This window comes from Meles meles, chromosome 1, assembly GCF_922984935.1.
Source record: "Meles meles chromosome 1, mMelMel3.1 paternal haplotype, whole genome shotgun sequence".
NCBI lineage: Eukaryota > Metazoa > Chordata > Mammalia > Carnivora > Mustelidae > Meles > Meles meles.
In genome coordinates this window covers 173,275,146-173,300,638 of record NC_060066.1, presented here as the reverse complement: position 1 = coordinate 173,300,638, position 25,493 = coordinate 173,275,146, and the positions used below count along the sequence as shown (strand labels likewise).

The 25,493-nt window shown below is 42.9% G+C and overlaps 1 protein-coding gene across 1 annotated transcript in view; it reads left to right on the top strand.

The window, feature by feature from the left end:
- Positions 1-25,076, top strand: part of TCEANC2 (transcription elongation factor A N-terminal and central domain containing 2) — a 37,437-nt gene extending 12,361 nt beyond the window's left edge. Inside the window, exons 4-5 of the mRNA XM_046016249.1 lie at positions 16,256-16,449; positions 24,052-25,076. Of these exons, the coding sequence (XP_045872205.1) occupies positions 16,256-16,449; positions 24,052-24,240 (383 nt within the window). The 3' untranslated portion in view covers positions 24,241-25,076. The remainder of the gene's footprint in view (positions 1-16,255; positions 16,450-24,051) is intronic.
- The last annotated feature ends 417 nt before the right edge of the window (positions 25,077-25,493 follow it).

Below are 25,493 nucleotides of genomic sequence, written 5' to 3'. Positions count from 1 at the left end.
ATACATGCCCTACTTTTTTTTTTTTTTTCTCATTAGATTCAGCAGATCCAGAATTACTTGGTCAAATTGCTATTAAAGTTTCTAAATGCTTACATCAGTTTCTGTACTTAACTCATGGACTGGTAACCAGCAGTGATCTAAGGATCACTTTTCTTTTTTTTAATTTATTTATTTGACAGAGAGAGATCGCAAGTAGGCAGAGAGGCAGGCGGGGAGCGGGGTAGCAGGCTCCCTGCTGAGCAGAGAGTCCGATATGGGGCTCTATCACGGGACTCTGAGATCATGACCTGAGCCAAAGGCAGAGGCTTAACCCACTGAGGCACCCAGGTGCCCCTAAGGATAACTTTTTAAGTGTGTTTGATGCTGGTTGTGCAGAGATGTCTGAGACATGACCTCAAGGAACTTCAGGTTTGGTGGGAGAAACAAGCACGTAGACATCAGGAACAGAAAATATTGTAGGTTATGAACAGAAACCTATAAATAATATCCTGGCTATCCTTCTGATCTGTACAAGGCACATGCTGGCACAAAGGACAGAGCAGTCACTTACATCTGGGGAATTCAGAAAAGCCTTCATAGAAGAGATGACATTTCAGCTAAATCTTGATGTTTAATCTCGGCTTTTCTGTCTTGAGTAGAAATAACTTGCAGAGTGTGGTTTGTAAAAACAAAATGATAGCAACATTTGCCACTACATCATTTATTACAGCATTGAGATATTTAAAAGGTAAGTTGGGGACGTGGTTGAATTGCCATTTTAGTAGAGTACACAACTGTGAATAATATGCGAGGGAGGACCACCATGTGTTCCTCAAGCTGCTCCTGACTCCCTAGGGAGTCCAAGGTAGTCATTCACAGCTGCTGTTCTTGCCCTCGCTAGTGCAACCATTGCCTTCTCTGCCTCCCCTTGACCTCTTGTTCATGAGAAGCAAAAGAGAGAGCAGCTTCAGACTGGCGCTAACAGCTGGCAAGAGCTCTGTGAAATCCCCCAGAGGGCCCCCCAAGAGTCCTGAGAGTTGCACCCCTGTAATATAAACCAGAACCTGAGAAAATTAGATGCTTAAAGAACGTAAAACCCTATCATGATGGCCAAGGAGATTCTCCCATCTGCTGCTAGATTTTCTCTTTATAGGTTGTGGTCACTAGAGGGCAATAAGACCATTCATATGGGCGGATAAGGTGTCTCCACCAGTAGAGGGTACTAGTGCTTAATATTTCATGACGTGTGTGTGTGTGTGTGTGTGTGTGTGTGTGTGTGTGTGTTTAGGCAGACACCACAAACATCATTTGTGATCAGATCTTAAATATCAGTGGAATAGGCTGGAATTGTCCTACAAATACAGAACAGGTGATCATTTAAAAATATATATATATTTCTGTTTGTGGGGGACCTGGCTGGCTTAGTCAATAGAGCATATGACTCATAACCTTAGGGTTGTGAGTTCAAGCCCCACTTTGGTCATAGAGATTACTTTTAAAAATATTATTTCCGTTTGTCCTTTGAATACAGTTGTGAGTGTGCTTTTAAGAATGGGTGTGTCTGGGGTGCCTGGGTGGCTCACTTGGTTAAACGACTGCTTTTGGTTTGGGTCATGATCCTGGGGTCCTGGGATTGAGCCCCACATTGCGCTCCCTGCTCAGTGGGGAGCCTGCTTCTCCCTCTCCCTCTGCTGCTTTGCCTGCTTGTGCTCTCTCGTTCTCTCTGTCAAACAAACAACAACAAAAAAAAGAATGGGTGTATCTAATGTTCATAGATTTCAATTCAAGGATCATAATGAAACCATAACATAGGGGCTTAACTTAGGAGGAGCTGGAAAGTATCCAACTTTTGAGTCCTAACCCTACCCCAAATCCTCCCTAAACCTGAGGTTATATGGAATATAGGGGTTTCTCAGTTCCGCTGTAGTTATTTCAGTTGCTAGGCTGAAAATTCATTTGGATCATTGCCTGAGAATGTTTATATTCTTCTGCCTTTAGCCTCCTGCCTGTCTCTATCCTATGGGCTATAAGGGACACATATTTACCGACTACTTTCTTTGTGCTAGGAACTGTGTTGACGTAATAATGAAGGAGATGCATATTTTCCCCCTTTTTGAATCCTGCGGTCTAATGGAAGGGCAGACAGTTTAATAAGACTTTATCATACAGTGTGATGAGTGCTCTGATGATGGGTAGAAGTTAGCCAACAGAGTATACACGTTGGAAGTAGAGGAGAAGGTGTTGAAGAACATGTTAGGAAGTGGGGAACATCATGTGAGCTGTACAGAGGGCTGGTGGTGGGGGAGAACATGATGCATTCCAGAAACTAAAAGCTTGGTGTGTTTGAAATGTAATAAGCTGGAAAGAGTGTGGCAAGAAGTGAAATGGGAAACAGTCTAGACCAGATGGAGAAGGTTCTTTGTAAGTCTGTTTGGTTTTAGTGTGTGTATTAGTTACCCATCCCTGGGTAAAAGGTCCCCCCAAATTTAGCAGCTTAAGTATTTGTTACCTCATATAGTTTTTTGGAGGGTCGGGAATCTGGAAGCTGTTTATTTGGGTGGTTCTGATTCACGGTCTCTTAAGAGGTTACTGTCAAGCTGTTGGTTGGGGCTGTGGTCATCCGAAAGCTTCACCAGGGCTTGAGCATCTCAAAATGTCTCATTCAAAGGAATGTGGAGGGCGCCTGGGTAGCTCAGTTGTTAAGCATCTGCCTTCAGCTCAGGTCATGATCCCAGGATCCTGGGATCGAGTCCCACATCAGGCTTCCTGCTCAGCTGGAAGCCTGCTTCTCCCTCTCCCCTTGCTTGTGTTCCCTCTCTCACTCTCTCTCTCTCTCTGTTAAATAAATAAATAAAATCTTAAAAAAAAAAAAAAAAAGGAATGCCAGTGGGAGGCCTCACTTCCTCATCACGTGGGCTTCTCTTTACAGCTGCTCATGACATGGCAGCTGACATTACCCAGAGCAAGCCCTCTGAGAGAGAGCATCCAAGATGGATGCCACAGCGTCTTTCATCTTAAAATTGTAAGTGGCATGCTCTCACTTCTGTCATATTCTGTTGGTCACGCAGACCAACCCAGGTAAAATCTTGCCCCAGGGGCAACCGCATACGGGTTATGAATACCAAGAGCTAAGGATTGTTGGAGGTTATTAGTAGACTGGCTACCATAGCACGTATTTCTAATGTATTTTGCTTCCTGGATCTACAGATTTATGTTCATTTGTAGAAATTTTACAGCCATTATCTCTTCAAAAATGCCTCCTTCATTTTTGCTATTCCTTCATTTGGGGATTCAACAGTTAGCTTATCAGTCATCCTATCTCCTTATCCCACAGAATTCCAGGAAATTTCTTCAGATATGGATCTTCCAAGTCATTAATTCCCTCTTTAGCTCACTCTCATCTGCTGTTTAGCCCATTCATGGAGTTCTTTTTTTCAATGCCATTTTATATTTTTACAAGTTCCCCCCCGCAAATCTGTCTCTTTTCAATAGTATTTGTACATACTTTTCACTGTGCCTTTTATTTCTTTATTTTTTTTTAAGATTTATTTATTTATTTGAGAGAGAGTGAGAGCCTGCATGTGTAAGTTGTGGGGAGGGGAGGGAGAAGGAGAGAGAATCCACAAGCAGACACCGTGGTGTAGAGCCCAACTTGGGTCTTGATCCCTGGCCCTGAGGTCATGACCTGAGCCAAAGTCAGACACTTAACCCACTGGCCATCCAGGCACCCCTGTGCCTTTTGTTTCTTTAAATATTAATGTATGGTTCTTCTGTATTCTTCATCTATTTTAGTATTTGTAGTCCTTGAGGATTTAAATCTTTGTTTCTTCTGACTCTCGTGGTGCTTCCCTTTCCGTGTGCTTGTTGATTTTTAACTGTGAGCTCATTTTTTTTTCCCTTTTAATCCATGGGAATTCTGTGGGGTTAGGTTGGAGCTTCCCTCTAGAGAATTAACTTTTTTGTTTGTTTGTTTCTGCCAGTAGTCAAGGACCACTTCTGACCTGGAGTATTTAGCACACCCTGCAAGGATCCCAGCCCAGTATCAGAGTCCCACAGTTAGCTCTCCCACTTTACCAGTGGCCCAAAGTTAAGAGTTTCAGCAGCATGGCTGTTAACATCACTCCCTAGGATAACCCCACTCCTTTAGCCTCTGCTTACTTTCTTGGAGGAGGGAATGAGGTGACTTTTACCCAGAATCTATTGCAGTGGGTAGCTTTAGTCCACCATAAAGCCTGAGATCTTAAGGATAATAAGGGGTTGTTATTGAAGGATTTTGAGTAGAGGAGTGACATATTCAGATTTGCATCTTAGAAAAATCTGTCCACCACGTGGGAACAGTGTTGGAGAGAAGCAGACCTAGAGGAAAACCAGTTAAAAAGCAATTAAAATGTCTAGGTGAGAAATGAGAGTGGCCTGGATGGGATGGTCATCATGGGGATGGAGCCGTGTGCTTGGAATCAAGAGATATAAATGGAATAAAATCCAAAGGACATAGCCATTGATTGGATGTTGGGAATGAAGATAAAGAAATGAAGGTTGAGGCTCAGGTTTCTAATATGGGCAAATTGGTGGATGGCAGTACCACTTGTTACTATAGAGATGGGGGGAATAAAGTTCAATTTTAGACTTACTGTATTTGACATACTGTGGGACAGCCAAGAGGAAATGTCCAACAAGATGCTGGATGGATGTACAAGACTGCAGCTAAGGAGAGACCATATATATCTATTTGAGAGTCATTATCAGCATATAGACAGACATTGAGGCAATAGAATAGGTAACCTTGTCCAGGGAGAATATATAAGAAAAGCTAAGAGCCAAGTCCCAAATCTACGGCATACCAGTATTGAAGAAACTTACAGAAGGAAATTGAGAAGGTGTAACCAGAGAAACAGAAGGGGAAAAGGAGGGCATGCTGTCATACAGTGGGAAGGAGTGGGGTATTTGCTGGGGGTGGAGGGGTGGTGGCCGAGATCAGCATGACCATTGTTGTCAAAGGGCCAAATAGATGAGATTTGGAAATTGGATGTTGGATTTTGCAAAGTAAGGTCTTTAACGATTTTGGTAAGGACAGTTTCAAAGGCAAGGTTAGGAGCAGAAGTTTGAAGAGAGAGGAGATAAGGAAATGAAACTGATAGTAGACAACTCTTTCAGGAAGTTTTGTTTTTAGGACATCTGGGTGGCTCAGTCAGTTAAGTGTCTGCCTTTGGCTTAGGTCATGATCCCCGGGTCCTGGGATCGAACCCTGCATCAGGCTCCTGCTCAGCAGAGAGCCTGCTTCTCCCTTTCCCTCTGCATGCCTCTCTGCTTGCTTGTGCTCTCTATCTCTGTGTCAAATAAATAAATAAAATCTTAAAAAAAAAAAAAAAAGGTTTGTGTTGAAAGAAGAGAGAGGCAGCAGTATCAGAAAGGAAATGTGAGATGGAAGAAAGTTCTAATTTTTGGAACAGAGGAGACACTAACCTGCTGAGTGACAGGCTCACAGAGGGACCTTGTCTGGGAGAATGGACCAGCCTTAGCAAGGTCTGACTGTGGAGTTGAGAGGGAATGAGGACACCAATATGCCTTTCTCTCTGTTGTCCTCTCCTTCGGCTCTTTCTGTCTTTTATAGCCACATTCCTTTAAAAATGACTGATACAGGGGCGCCTGGGTGGCTCAGTGGGTTAAAGCCTCTGCCTTTGGCTCAGGTCATGATCCCAGGGTCCTGGGATCGAGCCCCGCATCGGGCTCTCTGCTCCGCAAGGAGCCTGCTTCCTCCTCTCTCTCTGCCTGCCTCTCTGCCTACTTGTGATCTCTGTCTGTCAAATAAATAAATAAAATCTTTAAAAAAAAAAAAAAATGACTGATACAGGGACGCCTGGGTGGCTCAGTTGGTTAAGCAGCTGCCTTCGGCTCAGGTCATGATCCTAGCGTACTGGGATCGAGTCCCGCATCGGGCTCTTTGCTCAGCGGAGAGCCTGCTTCTGCCTCTGCCTGCCACTCTGTCTGCCTGTGCTCACTCTCTCTAACAAATAAATAAATAAAATCTAAAAAAAAAAAAAAGATTGATACAACTCCCATTTCTGCCCCTCCTCACTCCTTCATTAAAACCCTTTCTGTCCTGGCTTCTCCCACACCACTGTTCTTTCCTCACAGGACACAAGTGATTTCTTTCTATCCAAATCCAATAGTCTTGTCTCATTTCTCATCTTCCCAGAACTGTGAACTTGAGACCATTGATTAATCTCTTTTCTGTTGACATTAATGGCACTGAACTTCTTCCCAATTCTGTCTATTTTTTATATGTTAATTTCTTTTTTATATGTTTATTTCTTTCATACCCCTTATCTGAGTTTATAATGACTCATTTATCTGCTTTTTTGTTTTTTCTTTCATAACTAGCAGCTCTGTGTTCGCAGGACATTGCTCTTTTATTCACCAGCATGTTTCAGCTGTTAGTGCGGTGTATAGCAGCAGCTCAGGATATATTGATCAAATCAGTGAAAATGACAAGGACAAAGATGTTCTCCATGGCTCGCTTTAGCTTTATATATCCCACTTCCTGCCTTTCTTTGTTTCTTCGTTCTTGTCCCTTTTCCTTAACAGACGGTGCTGTTCCAAAATCTCAGACCTCAGTCCACTGCTTTAGAAGTACTTAACCAGAGGGGCCTCTGGGTAGCTCAGTCAATTGAGCATCTGCCTTCGGCTCAGGTCATGATCTCAGGGTCCTGGATTCAAGCCCCTCATTGGGCTCCCTGCTCAGCTGGGAATCTGATTCTCCTTCTCCCTCTGCCTCCTCCCCCACAGCTGGTGCTCATGCTCACACTCATGTTCTGTCTCTCTCTCTCAAATAAAGAAATAAAATCTTTAAAGAAAAAAAGAACTTAACCGGAGATGCTTGTCCAGTTCTCCAGTTTAACTGAGGTGACTTAATTCAGGTGACTCTTGGGTATGCATCTCCTGTCCTCACTAATTTTTGAATCTTAAGACTTTTAGAAATGTTCTGATTTATATTCCTGTGACTTTCTTAAAATCTTACTAATTTAATAAGTAAAAATAGCATCTTGTTTTCATTTGCTGCACAGAATAAATTGTTGTCTGTGTTTTTCGGCAGTTTGTCCTTTTTTTTGAATTGTTTTTATTATTTGCCTGTTTACTGTTGAGATCTGACCATTTTTGTTTTCTTTTTCTGAATTCTCTAAAGTCAATGTCATAACACTTTTAAATCCATTTAGCTCCTTCAATTTATAAACAAAGAAGCTCAGACCCAGAGAGATGAAGTGACTTATCCAGGGCCACTTAATGAGGTTGGCACCAGAAATGTAATGAGAGCCCATGTCTCTTGGGGCAGGGTTCTTTCCTGGTTAGCAGACAGACTGCCATCGTGCCCTGGACCCCAGCCATATGGGCCTTTATTTTATCAAAGCATTTCTCTGGGTTCTGCCATCTGCTCAAACATACCTCCTTAAGTCAGAATTTAGTACCTTTTCTTATGTATCCCAAATGGGAGTTTTCTCTTAGTATTCCCATTTTAGTCAACATGCCTAGGATTTTGCTGTGACATAAACTCTTTAGGTAGACACGTCCAACAGGCAGCTGGAACAGTGGGATTGAAATCAGACGAGAGATTTAAGATGGACAATATGTATTTGGAAGTCATCTGCCCAGAAGCATTTGCTTACAATCACCTAAGTGGTTGAATTCTCTGAATAAAAGTAAAAGAAAAGGCTAAAGGAGTGAACCTAAGAATGTCTGTGGTGGGGAAGTAGGAGGAAGAAGAGGAGCCACTGAAGAGACAGAGGGAGTGTAATTAAAAAGGAAGAGGGAGAGAGGCAGGGCAGAACAATGACACACAGACCCTAACGTGCAGAAGAAATGTGTGACCTCACTTTTCTCAAGTGGTCTGGAAAGTCAGGGGCTAGCTGGGCAAAAGCCTTTGGACCTGGCACTGAATTAAGGGTTCTGTGACTAGATACCTTTATCATAGAGGAAATAAGTGGACAAGAAGTATGGGGTAAGTGTCCGGTAAGGCAGTGGGGTCAGGCCTTGCCCTCTTAACTGGGGGGGAGCAAGTGTGGCCCCTTTTGCAATACTGCACATATGACTATTATGGGAAAATTATATGTCTGTCCTATTGATCTGATTTCAGAGATGTCTTATTTTCATTTATGATTGGCCAACACCACCAAAAAACCCTGTACCCAGAAAGTACTTTCCCATCTATGGTCTTATTTGATCCAGATAACAGTCGTATGAGGGGAATGTTACAATTTTACCCATTTTACAAATGGGAAAACTGAGGCTTAGAGAGTTTGAAGTAATTTGCCCTTGGTCAGAAAACCAAAGAATGAGTGACAAAGCTATGATGTATTTATATCATGTCATGTCATCTCTTGAAACCTGAAAGTACACCTTTGTCCATGGTAAACTCTTGCTTGCCCCTGAAGACCCAGGTGAAATCCACTCTTCTGTGTGAAGCCAAAAATGTTTATTAAATGAATAAATGAGTTAGTGAGTGGGTGAATGGATGGGTTTGTGATTTAACTTGCTCAAGGTTATGGAATAAGTTCATGGCAAGGACCTTTCAGATGGCCTGTTCTTTTCAAGTTGTCCTGTAGATTGTCATTGCTTCAGCAATCTTGAACTTCTTATAGATTCCTGTATTCATTTTCTATTAAATAATGCCCTGACAAATTGCCACAAAATTAGTGGCTTAAAACCTTGAAATGCAGATTTATTATCTTACAATTTCATAGGTCAGAAGACAGTTCTCATTGGACTAAAATCAAGGTGTTGGCAAGGCTACATTCCTTCCTGGATTCTTTAGGGAGGAATTGGTTTCTTTGCCTTTTCCTGTTTCTAGAAGCACCTGCATTCCGTGGTTCATGGTTCCCTTCCTTCATCTGCAGAGCTGGCAGTGGTAGGTCGAATTCTTACATCTTATCTCTCTGACACAAGCCTTCTGTCTCTTCTACTTTTAAAGACCTGTGTGATTAGATTGGGCCCACTTAGAGAATTCAGGCTAATCTTCCCATCTCAGGATCCTTAACCTTAATCTTGTCAAAGTCCCATTTTCCACGTACGGTAACATGTTCACAGGTTCTGAGGATTGGGGCATGGACATCCTTGAGGATCATTACTTTGCTTCCCACAGTCCTTAAATTATGCCATGCTAGTTCAGGTTCTGTCTTTTCCTTCACTGTGCTCCTTCTCTTCTTGAATCATTGTCAAGACTCAGGACAAGAATTGCCTCTTTTCATGGTGTTCCCTGGCCCTTTTGTCAGCTGAATCGACTGTCTGTCCTTCTGACCCTCCCTGTCTTGGGATCCCGGACCTACCAGTAACACTTTTGTGTATTTTGTTTTGTTTAGGTGTCTTCTCCTATGCTAAAACTACCTGGGGCTCCTTGAGTACAGGATTGTCTTGCTCAACATTCTGTCCCAGTGTCTAGCACAAAGCCTGGTACATACTTTGTATTTGGTAATTTTTGTCAAATGAGCAAAAGGACTGCTTCCTGCAGGGAATTCGTCTTACCAGGGTTCCGGGATGCAGAAACCCCTTGCCCTTAAACCTAGGGGACTTGACTTAGATCATGAGACCAGCCAGTGGCACTGCCTGCTTTCAAACATAAACTTCATGGAGCAAATAATGACTTTGCACATCATTAACTTCCTTGATGTAGCCACTGACCAACTTGTGACCTTGGGAAAAGGTCTCGGAGCCTCACATTTTTTCATCTTGATCAGGAAGAGGTAGGACTGTATGATCACCAGGGGCATGAGTATAGGGTTAAAGTCTGAGCTCTGGAGCCACACTGCCTACATTTGGAACCTGGTCCCACTTCTTACTTGCCATATCCCACAAGCCACTGAATTTCTAGGTCCTTGGGTTCTTTACCAAGGTAAAGATTCCAAAATGGGGAATCATAACAGTACCTACCTGTTCTGAGGCTTAAATGAGGAGAGGTTGGTACAGCATTTAGCACGGTGGCTAACTGTTGTTATTGTTACCATGAAATTCCCTCTCTGATCTAAAATTTATTATTTCGTCTTGTTTTGTTTTTTTCTTGAGAAAAGGGTTTCCTAGATGCCCTCTCTTCTCTTTTCCTGCCCCAGACCGACGGCCTTTCCTGCTGTCACCCGCTTGCTGGCAAATCTTACATTCTCCTGGGCTCCCTTATGGTACTGTCCTTTCTGGGAGGGCTTCACTGGTTTGGCAGCAAGTCCTGACCAGTCTGGGCGGGGGCCCTGCGGGTCATCTGTGAGGTGATCCCATTGCCCTGGCTTGAGAGGTGAAGCCTTCTGCCCTTCGGCCAGTGTTCTGTGCTCTCAAGGCCTGTGCTCTTTTCTGATTTGGGAACAGCAAGAAGTTGAAGAGCAGTATGTCAACAGAGCTTCGTTGAACATTCCCTATGTGCCAGTCCCTAATGACAGAGAGGTACAAGGAATTCCGGGTTTAGGGTGCAGGCTCTGTCATCAGGCCATGTGTGTTCAGATCCTGGCTTAACACTTAGTAGCTGCAAAACCCTGGGCAGGTTACTTTGCCGAACTTCATTTTCTCATTTGTAAAAGGTGATATGATACTAGTATTTAATTCAGTGTTTAGTTATAAAAATTAAATGGGATAATTCACATACAATCTGGAATGGTAAGCAGGAAGAATTCTTCACAATGGGTAAGAATTAGAAACTTTTCATTTTCCCAGCGCCTTTGGATTCAGTTCTTTGTAGTGTAGTTCCATTATTTTGTTTGCAGTTGTGTGATTTTTCCAATCAACTGCATCCATATTCAAATGTGAGTACAAAAGCAATTTGAAGGCCAAATGTAAATGGTTTTTATTTAACTGTTTGATTCAGTTCAGCAAACATTTATTGATTGTGCTCTGCTAGGCCCCATGCCTGGAGCTGGGACTATAACTTGGAGTAAGGTATGGCATTCTGCCCTCAAGATGTTTACAGTTTAGAGGGGAAGGTGGGCATTTAAACACTCTAAGCAGAGGGAACAGTGTGAGCTAAGGCACAGAAATGGAAGAAGGCCAGACAACCTGACCTGAAACAAGGACCTCCAAGTTGCTCTCCACAACTGGAACTTACTGCATGAAAGCCAAGGGGCGGAAGGGCTGGGGTGACCGGAAGGAGGAAGGGGGTGACAAGGTGAAAGGTAAGGCCAAAGAGCTTCCAGGTCATTGAGAGCTTGAATGTTATACTTAGGAATTAATTTAAGGGCAGTGGAGAGAGCCGTTGAAGGGCTTTTGGTAAGGGCGTAGTGAGATCAAATTGTGTTTTGTTTTGTTTTAAAGATTTATTTATTTATTTGACAGTGAGAGGGGAAGAGAGAGAGCATAAGCAGGGGGAGCAGCAGGCAGAGGGAGAGGGAGAAACAGGCTCCCAGCTGAGCAGAGAGCCTGATATGGGACTCAATCCCAGGACCCTGGGATCATGACTTGAGCCGAAGGCTGCCGCTTAACCAACTGGGCCTCCCAGGCGCCCTTCAAATTGTGTTTTTAAAAATTTATGTTTTATTTGAGAAAGAGAGAGAGAGAGAGAGAGTGTGTGTGTGTGTGTGTGTGTGTGTGTGTAGGAGAGGCAGAGGGAGATAATCTTCGGGCAGTCTCCCCACTGAGCGCAGAGCCTGATGCCAGCTCAGTCTCAGGACCCTGGAATCATGACCTGAGCCAAAACCAAGAGGCAGATGCTTAACTGACCAAGCCACCCAGGTGCCCCTCAAATTGTTTCTCAAAAGTTATTTTGACTTGAGTAATGAGGATGAGTTGGAGAAGGCCACACTGGCGATAGAGATTGGTTAGTATGTCTCTGCAGTAAACCTGCAAAAAGGTGGTGAGGACATGAATTAGGTTAACAGTGAGGAAGAAGAGGGGGTGAGGAGGAAAGGGAAAGATAAAAAATGTTAAGGAGCCTGAAATGATGGGTGAATGGTGGTGCCATTGTGTGACAAGAAGTACAGGAAGAGGGACTGAGGGGGATAATAATGAGTTCCATTCTCCATTTTAGAAATGTTGAGTTATTTAATCACAGGAAACAAACTGAGGGTTGCTTCCGATCGGGGATGGGGTAACTAGATGATGGGCATTCAGGAAGGCAAGTGATATCATGAGCACTGGGAATTATATACAATTGATATATATACAATTATATACAATTGAATCATTGAACTCTACCTCTGAAACTAATAATACACTATATGTTAATTAATTAACTGAATTTAAATAAATTTTTTAGAAGTATCGAGTTGAGGCACTTTCGAAAGAAGCAGATGGGGGTGTCCAGAGACTAGACGTTTGGGTCTTGTGCCCAGTGAGAGCCTTTGGGCTAGAGACACATATTTGGGAGTCATCTGCTTGCGGATGGCAGTTGGACCACAGGAGTGGGTAAGATTACTCAGGGAGAGCAGGTGGAGAAAGAAGAGAAGAGGCCAAGGACAATGGCCCAGCTCGGGTCACCAATAATTAAAGGTTAGGTAAGACATACATAGCCAGCAGAAGAGAGAGAAGGAACAGTCACAGGTGGTGTCTCAAAAAGCAGTGGAAGAGAGTATTTCAGAAGACAGACAGCAGCGTCGGAGGCCACAGGGGAGCATGTGACATCAGGCTGGAGGAGATCCATCGGATTTGACCAGCAGAAGGACTCTCGGTTTGGGGGACTTGTGCATCTTCATTTCCCACATATAAAGCTGGGTCAACAGTGTCTTTCTTGGAGAGAGAGAAGGACAAGAAGGGGAACTCATGGAAGCGAAGGATCTGTATTCGGAGAAATCTGAGTGTACCTCTGTTACAGCGCAGCCTGTGCTGTTAGGATTGCTTTCAGGTTGAGCCCCTCCGCGCGACAGAGCTGAACTGCGCAGACGCGCGCAGTCCTACTGCTCAGAGTAGACCCTGGTTAATGATTTCGTTATAAATTCTCTAGACTTATTTCTCTGCCTATAAACAAGTCTATGTACTTATATGTATACACAAATATAATTTTAAAAGTAAATATTGGCTCACACTGTGCGTGCTCTTCAGAGAACCTGAATAAAGTAATCATCTTTCCATGTTACTACATGTAGAGCTCTTCTAGTCTTTTATGGCTGCAAGGTATTCGTGTTCGAATGGACTGTAGTTTATTTAACAGATTGGACCCTTAATGATGGATTTCTAATTGTTTCTCGCTTTTCGCTATCACGTACAGTATTGTAGGGGTATTTTTGTACACATTTCTATGCACAGTTGGGCAAGGTGAGTTTAGGTCAAATTCCAGGAACTGTGTCTTACTCGTATCTCTTTGTACTAACCTTTCTGTCTTAAAATATGCTGCATTTTCTCCCTTCATTGCATTTCCTCCTATATTTTAGTAAAAGATGTTATTCTTCATATAGGTCTTTCATTCCACCAATGTTTACTTCACACTCACTCTCCCGACCGCTGCCTCCTGCCACTGTTTTCTGCTGGAGAGACAAAAATGAACAGATCACAGCTCTTGCCTTCCAGCTCTCTTTGGTGGGCTAGAGAGGTGGCTGATCAGCTAATTACAACTAATTACCACAATTATTGTGAGGAACAGAAGCACAAGGTGCTAAGGAAGCATGGAGGAGGAGAGGTACCAACCCAAGATGGGGGGTATTACGGAGGTCTTGCTAGAGGAGGGGACTCCTGAACTGAGTCTTTTTTTTTTTTTTTTTAGATTTTATTTATCTGATAGACAGTAGGCAGAGAGGCAGGCGGCGGGGCGGGGGTGGGTAAGTGGGTGGAGGGGAAGCAGACTTCCTGCCAAGCAGAGAGCCCGATGTGGGGCTTGATTCCAGGACCCTGAGATCATGATCTGAGCCAAAGACAGAGGCTTTAACCCACTGAGCCACCCAGGCACCCCTCCTGAACTGAGTCTTAAAGGCAGAATGGAAACTAACCAGATAAAGGGGGAAGCAAGGGTATTCTAGGCAGATAGGATGTTCACTGGAAAGTAGGCGGGAGGGGACAGATTGTGAAGGAACTTGTGTGACAAGATACAAGTTTGTGTACAGCACTGAAAGATTTACGAGGAGGAGTGAAATGGTCAGATTTATGTTTTAGAAAAAAATATCTCTAAAACAGGAAATAATGAAGTTTTAAAAAGGCCACTCTGGCTACATGTGGGAGATGCCATTGAGGGGTTCGAAACTTCGGCAGAGAGGCCTGTCAGGGCTCTTGGAGTCAACTGGAGGCAACATTTCCCAATGTTAATTAACATTAACATACATGTTAATATATTGTTAAGTGCTTTATCACTTTTTCTCATGTAAGCAGGATTTTTCCCTACTGTATTCATACCAGCTATTACAGACATACGGAAGCTATTGATTTTTTAAAAAATATATCTAATATTTCTCTGTAAGTTTTTAATTCCAAGTGTTTAGTTGATTTCTTTGGCTTTTCTCTGTAATTGTTTTTGTCTAAGTACTTTTGTAGATCCTTTGCCTCTTTTTCCATTTTTATTATGCAAATCTCAAACACACATAAAAATAAAGAAAATAATAGAACACAGCCCCATATGCCCTTCACCTAAATTCAGTAACTATTAAGATTTGGTCCCACTTACTTCATCTTTCCCATTTTTGTGGTTTTTTTGCTGTTGCTTAAGTATTTTAAAGCAGAATCCCAGATCTCTTTCTTTCTTTTTTTTTTAAAGATTTTATTTATTTATTTGACAGACAGAGATCACAAGTAGGCAGAGAGGCAGGCAGAGAGAGAGGAGGAAGCAGGCTCCCTGCTGAGCAGAGAGCCCCAGGCGGGGCTTGATTCCAGGACCCTGAGATCATGATCTGAGCCAAAGACAGAGGCTTTAACCCACTGAGCCACCCAGGCGCCCCCCCAGACCTCTTTCTATTTCAGCTCTACATACTTACATTCTCTATATACTATATCTAAAAATACAGATATTTTCTTACATAACAACAGTGCCATTATCACTCTTAACAAGCAGTAATGTCGTGGTATAATTTAATATTTAGTGTAAATTCATATTCCTTGTGTATCTCAAAATCTCTTTTAATAGTTGGTTGATTTGTTGCAGTGAGGATTGGAATCATGCATTGAATTTGGTAGTTTGAACTCAAAAGACTCTCTATAGCAGTCCATAACCTTACCCCCTTTAAGAAAAAAAAAAGCCATCAACAAATGAATAAACAAACAAATAGAATCAGAACCTGTAAACACAAGAGTATAAACTGAGAGCCGCCAAAGGGAAGGGAAGTGGGGACTGGGCAAAAAGGTGAAGGGAAGAGGGAGATACAAGCTTCCATTATGGGAGGAATAAGTCACGGAAATAAAAGACTCAGCAGAAGGAGTATAGTCAATGGGATTGTCCTAGTGTTCTATGGTGACAGATGGTTGCCGCACTTGTGAGCATAGCATAGTGGAAAAACTTACCAAATCACTATGTTATACACCTGAAGCTGATGTAACACTGCGTCAACTACACTCAAATAAAAAGCTAATTATAATTTTTTTTTTTTTTTTTAATGCCAGTGACTATTGAAGAAATCAGGTCTGCGGTCCTACGGAGTGTCTCACATTCTGGATTTATCTTTTTCCTCATACTATAATTTAACTCATTCCTCTGTCTCTTATTTTCTGCAAACCAGAGGTTAGCTTTGAATGACTGGTTGGACTCTGGTTCCTCGTTTTCTTTGGGAGGAAGGTTGCAAGACTATTCATAGGTAGGGCTGTGAAGTGCCACCTCTGTCTGAGAGTCCCACTCTCAGGGGTGCTAAGATTGATTAGTGGTTCCGGTGCTGACAGCTCATCCCTCCATTATAAATTTCTCCATCAGCCTTTCATTGAATGAGTTCATCCACTGATGCTTGTCACCCGAATGAATTACTTCATCACGGGCTACGAAATGTTTAAAAATTCTGTCAATCTTTTCACACTTATTAGCTGAATAAAGAACGTTCCCTCAATAAGTAGGGCTATTTAGTTGTTCTGAAATAGAATATGTACCAGGAAGACAAGATAAATGCTTAATTCATTTCCTTTTCTTGCAATTTTTGAATGAAGGAGTTGATACTTTTAATTGTTCTATTTTAAGTATCTATTGATCATGCTTCCATTGTTTAACTTATTGCATTGGCTAGTCCAGTGATTCTCCCACTGTGATTATCTGGTTCTCTCAGCCTTTGAGAAATGGGTCTTCATTTGCACAAGAGCTTTTACAGCTTCAGGTATGTGAATGACTTTCTCGTGCCATACATCAGCTCGTCTGTTCCTGTCCTTTTCAGAAGACACCAGAGCCACCTTTCCCTTGGTTTCTCCTTTCTTGTTCCAGGTCACACTGTGAATAAGATGCGTCAGCACTCAGATCCAGAAGTGGCTTGTCTTGCCGGAGAAGTTTATACTGAGTGGAGAACTTTCATGGAAAAACATTTAGACAGACCTTCTATTGAAGTGCGGAGCGACCCCAAAACGGAGACATTCAGGAAAAATGCCCAGAAGTTACTCTCAGAAGCCTTGGAATTAGAGGTAATGTCCTGGTTGGAACACGATTCTCTTAGTTAAGTGAGCCTCACATTTTCATAAGTCTTTCGTGGTCTTAGTGCTATAGCTTTATTCTAACTAATTTTTTCTTTAAGGATTCTGGATTTATAAGCATTCTGGGAGATAGTATGCTAGAAAGATTGCAGGCTTTGGAGCAAGACCTGGATTAAAACGCTAGCTCTAGTACGTACTGGTTGTGTCATTTTAGGCAAACCCCTGAACATTTCTGAGACTTGATTTTTGTTATCAGTAAAATGAGTGTTCTAATTCCTACTACCTGTAATTATTGGAAAGATTAAATGAAACATTTATACAAAGGAATAGTAGAGTGTGTGGTGATTAGAAGTTACTTAATGGATATTGGTTCCTTCCTATTTAAAATTCTTCCCCTTCCCAGCAAAACAAAAATTCTGGTGTGGACTGTGCTGTGGAATTTTGTTGGCAAAATAAATGGTGTCTGTTGGAAAGACTCTACTCCCCCATTTTTTGTTAACACTCATACTTTTAGTTCCAAGGCATATAATCAGTTGACTAGACATAATCTCTGTCGTCTTCACAGTTCACAGTTCAGACGTTAGTGGTTTTTGAGGTACAGGAGCTAGAAGAAGGATTTCTGCTCATTAACAGTGATATTAATCATCGTAAACAAATTTTACAGGTCAGTTAGTATTCCAGAAAAATCAGACATAACATCCATATTTTTTCCTCTTCAGGTATCCCTATTAAAGTGTCCTTGAAGAATAATTTAATATGATTAACAAAAGAAACAGTTTCAAAAGTCTAGGTCTAAATGCTAGAACTGTCACTGCATTCTCTGAAAAAATATTTTAACCTTTCTATCTCGATTAGGAATCTATAAAAGAAAGGTAAATGGACGTGTGGTATGTTATTTACTTTTTAAAAATGGCATTTTGGGTCTTATGCTAGAAAATGAGAAAATATAGAAAGGAAAAGCAAGGGGCGCCTGGGTGGCTCAGTGGGTTTAAAGCCTCTGCTTTCAGCTCAGGTCATGATCCCAGGGTCCTGGGATTGAGCCCCACATCGGGCTCTCTGCTTAGCGGGGAGCCTGCTTCCCCCTCTCTCTCTTTCTGCCTGCCTCTCTGCCTACTTGTGATCTCTATCTCTGTCAAATAAATAAATAAAATCTTAAAAAAAAAGAAAGGAAAAGCAAAATCACCATTGAACCTACTGCCAGACATAATCTTGTTAACATTTTGGTACATTTCCTGTTTGTTAAATTATTATAGCTCTTTAAATGAATATTGGGCAAGTTAATGATTATACCATATTTATTAAGCGCTACTCATATGCCAAATGTTCCATAAGATGCTTTTATTGATTATTTAAATAACTGCAGAAAATTGACAATTATTTACATTTGTGTTTTATTTTACATCTCAATCGATATCAGGGCCATTTTGTATATCCTTTTCTATATATATTTATTTTTCATATTTGTAATTTTAATGTCTATTTGATATTTACAGTGAATTAATATTGCTGTAAGTTTGCCTAACTTTTCCTATAGGAAGCTTTAATATGACTATTAAACCCTTGGAAGAAAGAAAAAAATGTAAAGATTGTAAGCCTTATTTTGCAGAGTGTCGATTAGCCAACAAGATTTGCTATTTAATATTTTACATAAAGTTTATTTTTATTTTTTTTTTATTTTTTTTTTATTTTTTTTTAAAGATTTTATTTATTTATTTGACAGAGAGAGAGATCACAAGTAGGCAGAGAGGCAGGCAGAGAGAGAGGAGGAAGCAGGCTCCCCGCGGAGCAGAGAGCCCGATGCGGGGCTCGATCCCAGGACCCTGAGATCATGACCCGAGCCGAAGGCAGCGGCCTAATCCACTGAGCCACCCAGGCGCCCCCATAAAGTTTATTTTTAAAATAAGCCAAAATTATTGCAGAAACATAGATTGTGGGTATATAATATGTAGTTAATGTGGTGGTAAATACCAGCTCCCTGTGGTATCTTTTTAAGTAAATGATAATAACGAAGCTATGCTTGTATGGATTAATGAGCAGTTTGCCTGCTATATTAAACTCCATAATAATTATCCTTTTAGTTTATCCATTAATTATCCTTTAAATGGCACATCAAGTGGTAAGCACTCAAGTGTTACAAAGCAAAGTTAAAAAAGTGATACATTCGTTAGTGCTTTCCAATGTAATTGGAAAAAATATCAGATTAAGCATAGTTGAATGGTTTTGTTCCCAAAGAATAATTTTTTTAAATTAAAAAATGTGCATCTTATCATCTTCCTCGACAAAAAAAAAAAAAAATCAATCTGTTTTCCTTGCATAAACAGCATTTGATAGTACTTTTATCAGTTTGATATGTCAGGGAATATAAATATAAACACTTTTATATAACGTAAACTCCTAGCACCTATCATCATCTGAAACATTTCCATGTTAGGGTAAATCAGTGAACCATCTCATCTGGTATCTGGTCTTTGACAGTAACCAATGTTGAGTGCATTCAAGTCAGACATCAGATCTCTAGAAATGTACTTTATCAGGCAGGAGTAAACCACTGGGTAAGTTACCGGCCCAGTGACTTAAAAGCCTTTACAATTTAATCCTAGCATGTGTTTTTGCAAAATCACACATTATATTCTTGCGGAAAAAAAATGTTTCCATGGTGTTTGTTTTGGTCATATCCTTTAGTAGTAAAAGCCACAGATGAAGAATATACACATATAGCCAAAAGGTGCGTCTCTTTATTACTCTGTACAGGTCTTGCTTTCCAGATGTATGGATTGTTTCCTTGTTCTTGGAATAATGGGATAGATGAATAAAAACTCCACTTTTGAGACCCATGCCCCATTCCCCTTTACTTTCTCTCCCTTCTGGATCTTCTTTGTTCTTCCCTGTCTTTTAGATCTTTCCTCATATGAACGTCCCCTGTGGTGTCATTCTCTTACTTCCCCTTCCTCATTATCCACTCTCCTTCCTACCTCACGGCCTGTGATCATTTTCCTATTATGTCATTAAAAAAAATGAACCTGATTCTCAAAGTGAGCCTGTATCATTAAGAGTTATGAAACACTGGCTGGTTGGCCCAGTTGGTTGTCAGATGGTGCTAATGAGATCCAGGTCAGGGGTACGTCCCCATATGGGACTGTTAGTTTTCTCTTTGTTTAATGGCCTCAGACTGCACCTCTGGCTTAGACCAGCTCTCTCATAAATGTATTCAAGTGGTCAAAGAGGAGTGCGGGTAGATGTGTACAAATCCAATCATGCTATTGGAAAACTCATACAAAGTTTGCTTCCAGTGGATATTCAGTTCAACAAATGTTTAGTACTACTACTGCTGGTGCCGGAAAGAATATAAACATAAATGAGTCCATTCCCTGGGCTTAAGAAAGCTTACTGTCTCCTGGCTGAGAGCCTGTGAATGACTAACTAAATATAAGGCAGGATGAAAATATGTCTGAAATAGTGGTACTAGCAAATGGTACAGACACACAAAGGACAGAACGGTGAGATCGGATGAGAGAATCTGGGAAGGTTTCATGGAAGAGATGACAGTTAAATTGGCCTTTGTTAATGGGTAGGATTTTCCAAGCCAGAAGATACGTATTAAAGTAGAAACATTATATTTCATATCTTATCTGTTGGGTCTAGAATGTCACCAAAAGAACAGGAAAGCAGGGAGGTACACACATGGAAGAGGGATACTCGTTTACTCGCTTAACAAATAACTTCCGAGCACTTGCTGTGTGCCCATACCAGTGCTTGGGATAGAGCAGGGATTCAGAAATGAACCAACATGGTAACAGCCCTCGAGGGACTCACTGTCTTCGGAGGGAGATTGGCAAATGGTCACTAGACAATGTGGGAAGCTCTGCACTTGAGGTACACACGTGAAGAGGACCTCACCTTGCTTTTAAAGAGCTTACAGAGGGGGCGCCTGGGTGGCTCAGTGGATTAAGCCGCTGCCTTCGGCTCAGGTCATGATCTCAGGGTCCTGGGATCGAGCCCCGCATCGGGCTCTCTGCTCCACAGGGAGCCTGCTTCCTCCTCTCTCTCTGCCTGCTTGTGATCTCTCCCCCTCCCCCCGTCAAATAAATAAATAAAATCTTTAAACAAAAAAAAAAAAAAAAGAGCTTACAGAGGTGGCAGACATCACTAATCGATTACGGCACCGTTTCCCACTGGGTCCAGAATCCTTGAGGAAAGACAGCGCTGGGTGGTCATGTCTTAGGTCTTGCCCAGCTAAAGCCAGTTTGTCTGTGACGCGACAACTGAATAACACGCAGTTAACTTACAGGTACAAATAGATAAGCACCTGAGAAGCACATCAGGTGCTCTGTCTCTGAGAAGTGTGAACTAGGAAATAGCAAGGACAACGGTGGGAGCGTTGAAGCAGAAGGGATGTTGGGGGAGTTGTGAGGGAGTAGAAACTGGCTAGAGATGTGTAGCACAGGGGGAAAGAATAAAGCGCTTAAAATTGGTAGTGAGTAGGGGCGCCTGGGTGGCTCAGTGGGTTAAAGCCTCTGCCTTCGGCTCGGGTTGTGATCTCAGGGTCCTGGGATCGAGCCCCGCATTGGGCTCCCTGCTCAATGGAGAGCCTGCTTCCCCCTCTTTTTTTGCCTGCCTCTCTGCCTACTTGTGATCTCTGTCTGTCAAATAAATAAATAAAATCTTTAAAAAAAAATTGGTAGTGAGTAAGGCAAAAGGAGAGGGGCAAGAACATGTGAGAAAGAGACCAGGCAGATCTGGAGACCCACAAGAGAAAGGATGTGATTCCTGACTAAATCCTTAGGTTTCTTGTTCCCACTCCCCTCTGTTCAGATGTATCCCATTCCTGCTCCCATTCCCACTCATATGGATGTATCTCACAGCAAAACCTCTCTTTCTCAAGGTCTCAGTGAGACTCTGGTCCTTTCACCCAAAACTTAACCTGAATCACCAGGTTAGGACCCACTGGGAAGAACTCAACAACTCTAAATAACTTGGGTAGGCTTGAAATATCCCAAGGCAGTTACAAGATAGACGCTCTTCACTTTGTGCGATGAACTTGTAGGCGTGGGTGTGTGATGACTTATCTTCGCTTATGATTTACATTTTAATACCAATGATGTTTTTCCTCATTGTGATTGGCCTTCATTTAACAAGAGGCATGCATGAGAATAGTTAGGTGCTTGCTTGCTTTTCCCATCACAGCTCTGGTAAGGAACCCACCCTTCTCCCCCTCCACTATCTGCATCCAGGGCGCCTCCTCTCTCCACTTTGCCCAGAGGGCAGGGGTCAGGTCTTTTCTGCTCAGTGTCTCCAATACTGATGTGGCCAGACTCAGAGTAGTGATTCAGTAGCTGTTTGGTGAATGAAGCATGGATGATATGTAGTTACGTGAATTCCAAGGCTTTCTCAAAGTTCTTTTTTCTATATAGACTATAGTGTAATGGAATGGCCATGATGTATTTTTGCAAATGCACACAAACCCTTCTTCCCCCACAACCACTGTCCTCAAAAAGAAAAAAGAAAGGAAGAAAAAAAAAGGAAAATGAAGACTTCCTCCTGTCTGTCACATTAAGTGAGTCTGAACAGTGACTGACCATCCTCCCCCGGGGATGAGGGGCTTCTCTGGCAGCGTTGTTGCGCGGTGGGCCGACAGCCACCCTTCCTGCCTCCTACTAAAGTAGTCTGGTACCAGGGCTGCCTCAGGCAGGGGGCGACTTTGGTGCCTACCCAGGAGTCCATGAAAAGCCCAAGGAATCTGGGTTCTGGAGAACCATAGTGCCAAGTGCTCTCACTCCAGCACAAGCCTCGGAGATAGTCATCAGGATCACAAACTTCCCTGAACATCTTTTACCTTTTGTCTGCTACATGGAGGCACATGTCTGGGCCTAGATAGTCTCTGTCTTTCTCTCTCAGTCCTGTTCTACATTCTGCCTGGTCCTTCTTTCTTCCAAGTTCCTTCTTCTATTTGTTTTGGTCTGTTGGTCTCTCTTTTATGTGAGGACATTTTATCAAATATCAGGCGTTCCTTTTTTATTTTTGGTACAATTTTTTCTTAAACTTTTCTTTTAAACAGAAGTATAGTACATACGTAGGAAAATGCCCAGAAACATACGCAGAGCTCAGTGAATTTCTCATGAGGCAAACGCCCTTCACCTGGCCCAGAGAGTTCTCGGATCAAACATCATTCCCTCCCGAAGCCAGGTGCTGTCTTCCTGGGATGGGGCCCTGTGTCATAGCTCTGCAGCTCAGCACTTAACTCCTATCCCCTTTCCTAGTACTCGGTATACTCAGAATCCTGTTCTCTACCGTTCTCCAATGGGGCTGTGCTCTCCATGGAGTCAAGGACTGTCAGCCTTGTTTGCTGCTTTTTCCTCAGCCCATGCACAGCGCCTGGCCCATAGTAAGTGCTGACTAAGTATTTGAATGAGTGGCGTGGTAAGGAGGGAATGGAAAAAGCAAGAAAAAGAAATTTGTTTCCTCTTTTCAAGGAACCAAAAAAATAGATCATTATATTACGAAAACGTCTAAGGGAAAGCTTAGGACATTGTGGCCACACAATGAAGACTTTCCAGTCCTTTAGGCTCGGATTTGCTTTTCTAGCTTTTTGGTTTTTAGCTCAGCTTTGACATGCAAATAGGCATGTTTCCTGGGAAAAGTGGACCTTGCTGAGGGAGCCTGTACATGGGCAGAGGCCCAGCAGTACGTCAGAGTGCTTTGCTTGCTCAGGCTGGGCTGGCAAGATGAGTAGTGGAGATGGGCCTGGAAAGGAGGGTAGTGAGGGGAACTCCTGACCAGCACCTCAGTCTGGCCTGGAACCTGACCGTGGACAGAGATCCAGACCTGTGCTACTCCGATGAGGTTTGTGACTTGAGGAGGGCTTGGGCCGGAGCTGGACCACCCCGGAACTGCTGCAGGTCCCATCCCCCAGGCCTGTTCTGCTCAGCTGGCCCCGCAGAGCTCTCTTCAGACTCACCTGGTCCCTCCCAATGTAAGGGGCCAGTTAGTAGGGGGAAAGAAGAGGAACGCGAACTTTGGGGTGAGGGCCCTACGTCAGAGTCCTGGCTCTGCCTCTTAGTTGTAAGACCTTGAACCTTTCTTCACCCTTGAACCTATTTCCTCATCGAGAAAATGAGGTAACAGGAGCTGTGAGCATTCAATGTGAAAAGTGATTTATAAGCTGCTCTACACACATATCAAGACCCAGACCCCGTGTTTCTGAAATGCTGTAAGGGGTTAGAAGGCATTTTAAAAACAAACCAAAGAAAGTATAAACTGTTACACTGATTTATTATCCTTGGTCTTGGTTTCCTGGTTGGTAGAGTACAGGGCCCAGTACCCGTTGCTTAGTGCCGGCCAGTTTCCTGTTATAATGGCAAATATTACCACCCGGCAGGGGTTGTGACTGAGGTCCCTGTCACTAAGCACATGGCCTTGTTCCTTAATTGCTAGGGTGGAATTAATTTGCTCTTCCTGTTTCTCTTGTGACAGGAAGTAGATGTCCTTGAATCTCAGTTGATTAATGGAGGCCTCTGAGCAGAGTGCTCCAGCCTCTCTCGCTTTTAATCTGTATGCAACGCAAGGCCCTAATTTGATAATTTTGCTGTTTTTTAGATGGATCACCTACTGGTTGAAAATATCGAGCAGGAAGCGTTTCATCTCTGCTCCCGCCTCATTAACGGGCCATACCGGCGGACCGTGAGAGCCCTGGTCTTCACATTAAAGCACCGAGCTGAAATCCGGGCTCAGGTGAAGAACGGCTCGCTGCCAGTCGGCACGTTTGTACAGAACCACAAAAAATGACCCGAGGATGGTTCCAGTGCTGGGCTGGGCAGAAAGCAAAATGGGCCCCTCTCTCCGCCATTCAAAGACCTTTCAGAGTTTGGGTGGCGGCTGCTGCCAGTGGCGCTGAATTTTCCCCTGATGCCATTCCTCCAGGCGGGCTGCCGAGAGCCCCGCGGGCCGGGCGGCAGGAGAGGTTTCATTAGCTCTAGTGCGCTTGTGCCGCCACGCGGGACGTGGCTGGCTGTCACTGGGGAGCTCAGTAGGGTCGCCGTCACCCAGCCCGGTGAGAGGGGGACGGATTTCACTGTGAGTGTGCCAAGGACACCTCTAAACTCCCCCATGTCAGGCAGACGAAGTGACTACTTGATTTCGCCACCCTGCGGGTAACTGAAACTCAATTACCACGGCGGCTCGCTCAGTCCCGTCCCCCTGAGTTTAGACAGCTCCTGTGCCTCTCAGAACTCCCCTGTCTGTTCTCTTTGCTCTACCCCAGGGGTGAGCCTGCTGGAGCCAGCCAACTACCCCTTCTCTCCAGAACTCACTTATCTGAACATTGCAGCTCTCCCTGGAAGACCTTCTGCATTGGTCTCCGGAGCCCCCATGCTGAGGCTTCTAATGAGGAGCTGGCCTGAAGCCTCCCCACACCTTGGGGTTTATTTGAATACACTGCCTCTTGGTTTAGGACTCCGCAGAAGATACATAATGAAATTTCTCTTGAAACGAATACCATGGTAGGAAAAAAAAATACATCTATATCCTAAAATGAAATGCCGCTGTATAGGGCTGCTTGAACAGTTACGTAAATAGCATTGCTCTTTTAAAGTAATAATAAACTGGGGCTTTTTTTTTTTTTTTGCCTAAAATAAAAGGTGTGTCCTGTTCATTCAAAAGTGTTTGGGGGATGAGAAAGGGGACAGCTGGTGAAAATAAAGAAGGATGGGACAAGAGTTTGAGGGTGATAGACCCAAGGAAGGCTTTTTAGGTTAGGGGAGACTAGCGCATGTTTATAATCTGAAAAGACAGGGCCAGTGGAATGGGGGAGATTAAAATAAAAAAAAAAATAGAGGGGTTAAGTTAAAAAGCAAGGACAAAGGGGAGGGGCCTAATGTCATCTGCCTTCTAAGTGCTAGATACCTTTCCTAAGATAATTTATTAGCATTGACGTTGATCCTTACCTCGTGGTTTAATAATCCTGTTTAACCCTCTCATCTGTTGTATTTCCATTTTTTGGACTTCTTCATTTGTTTAGCACCTACTCACTGACCACCCAT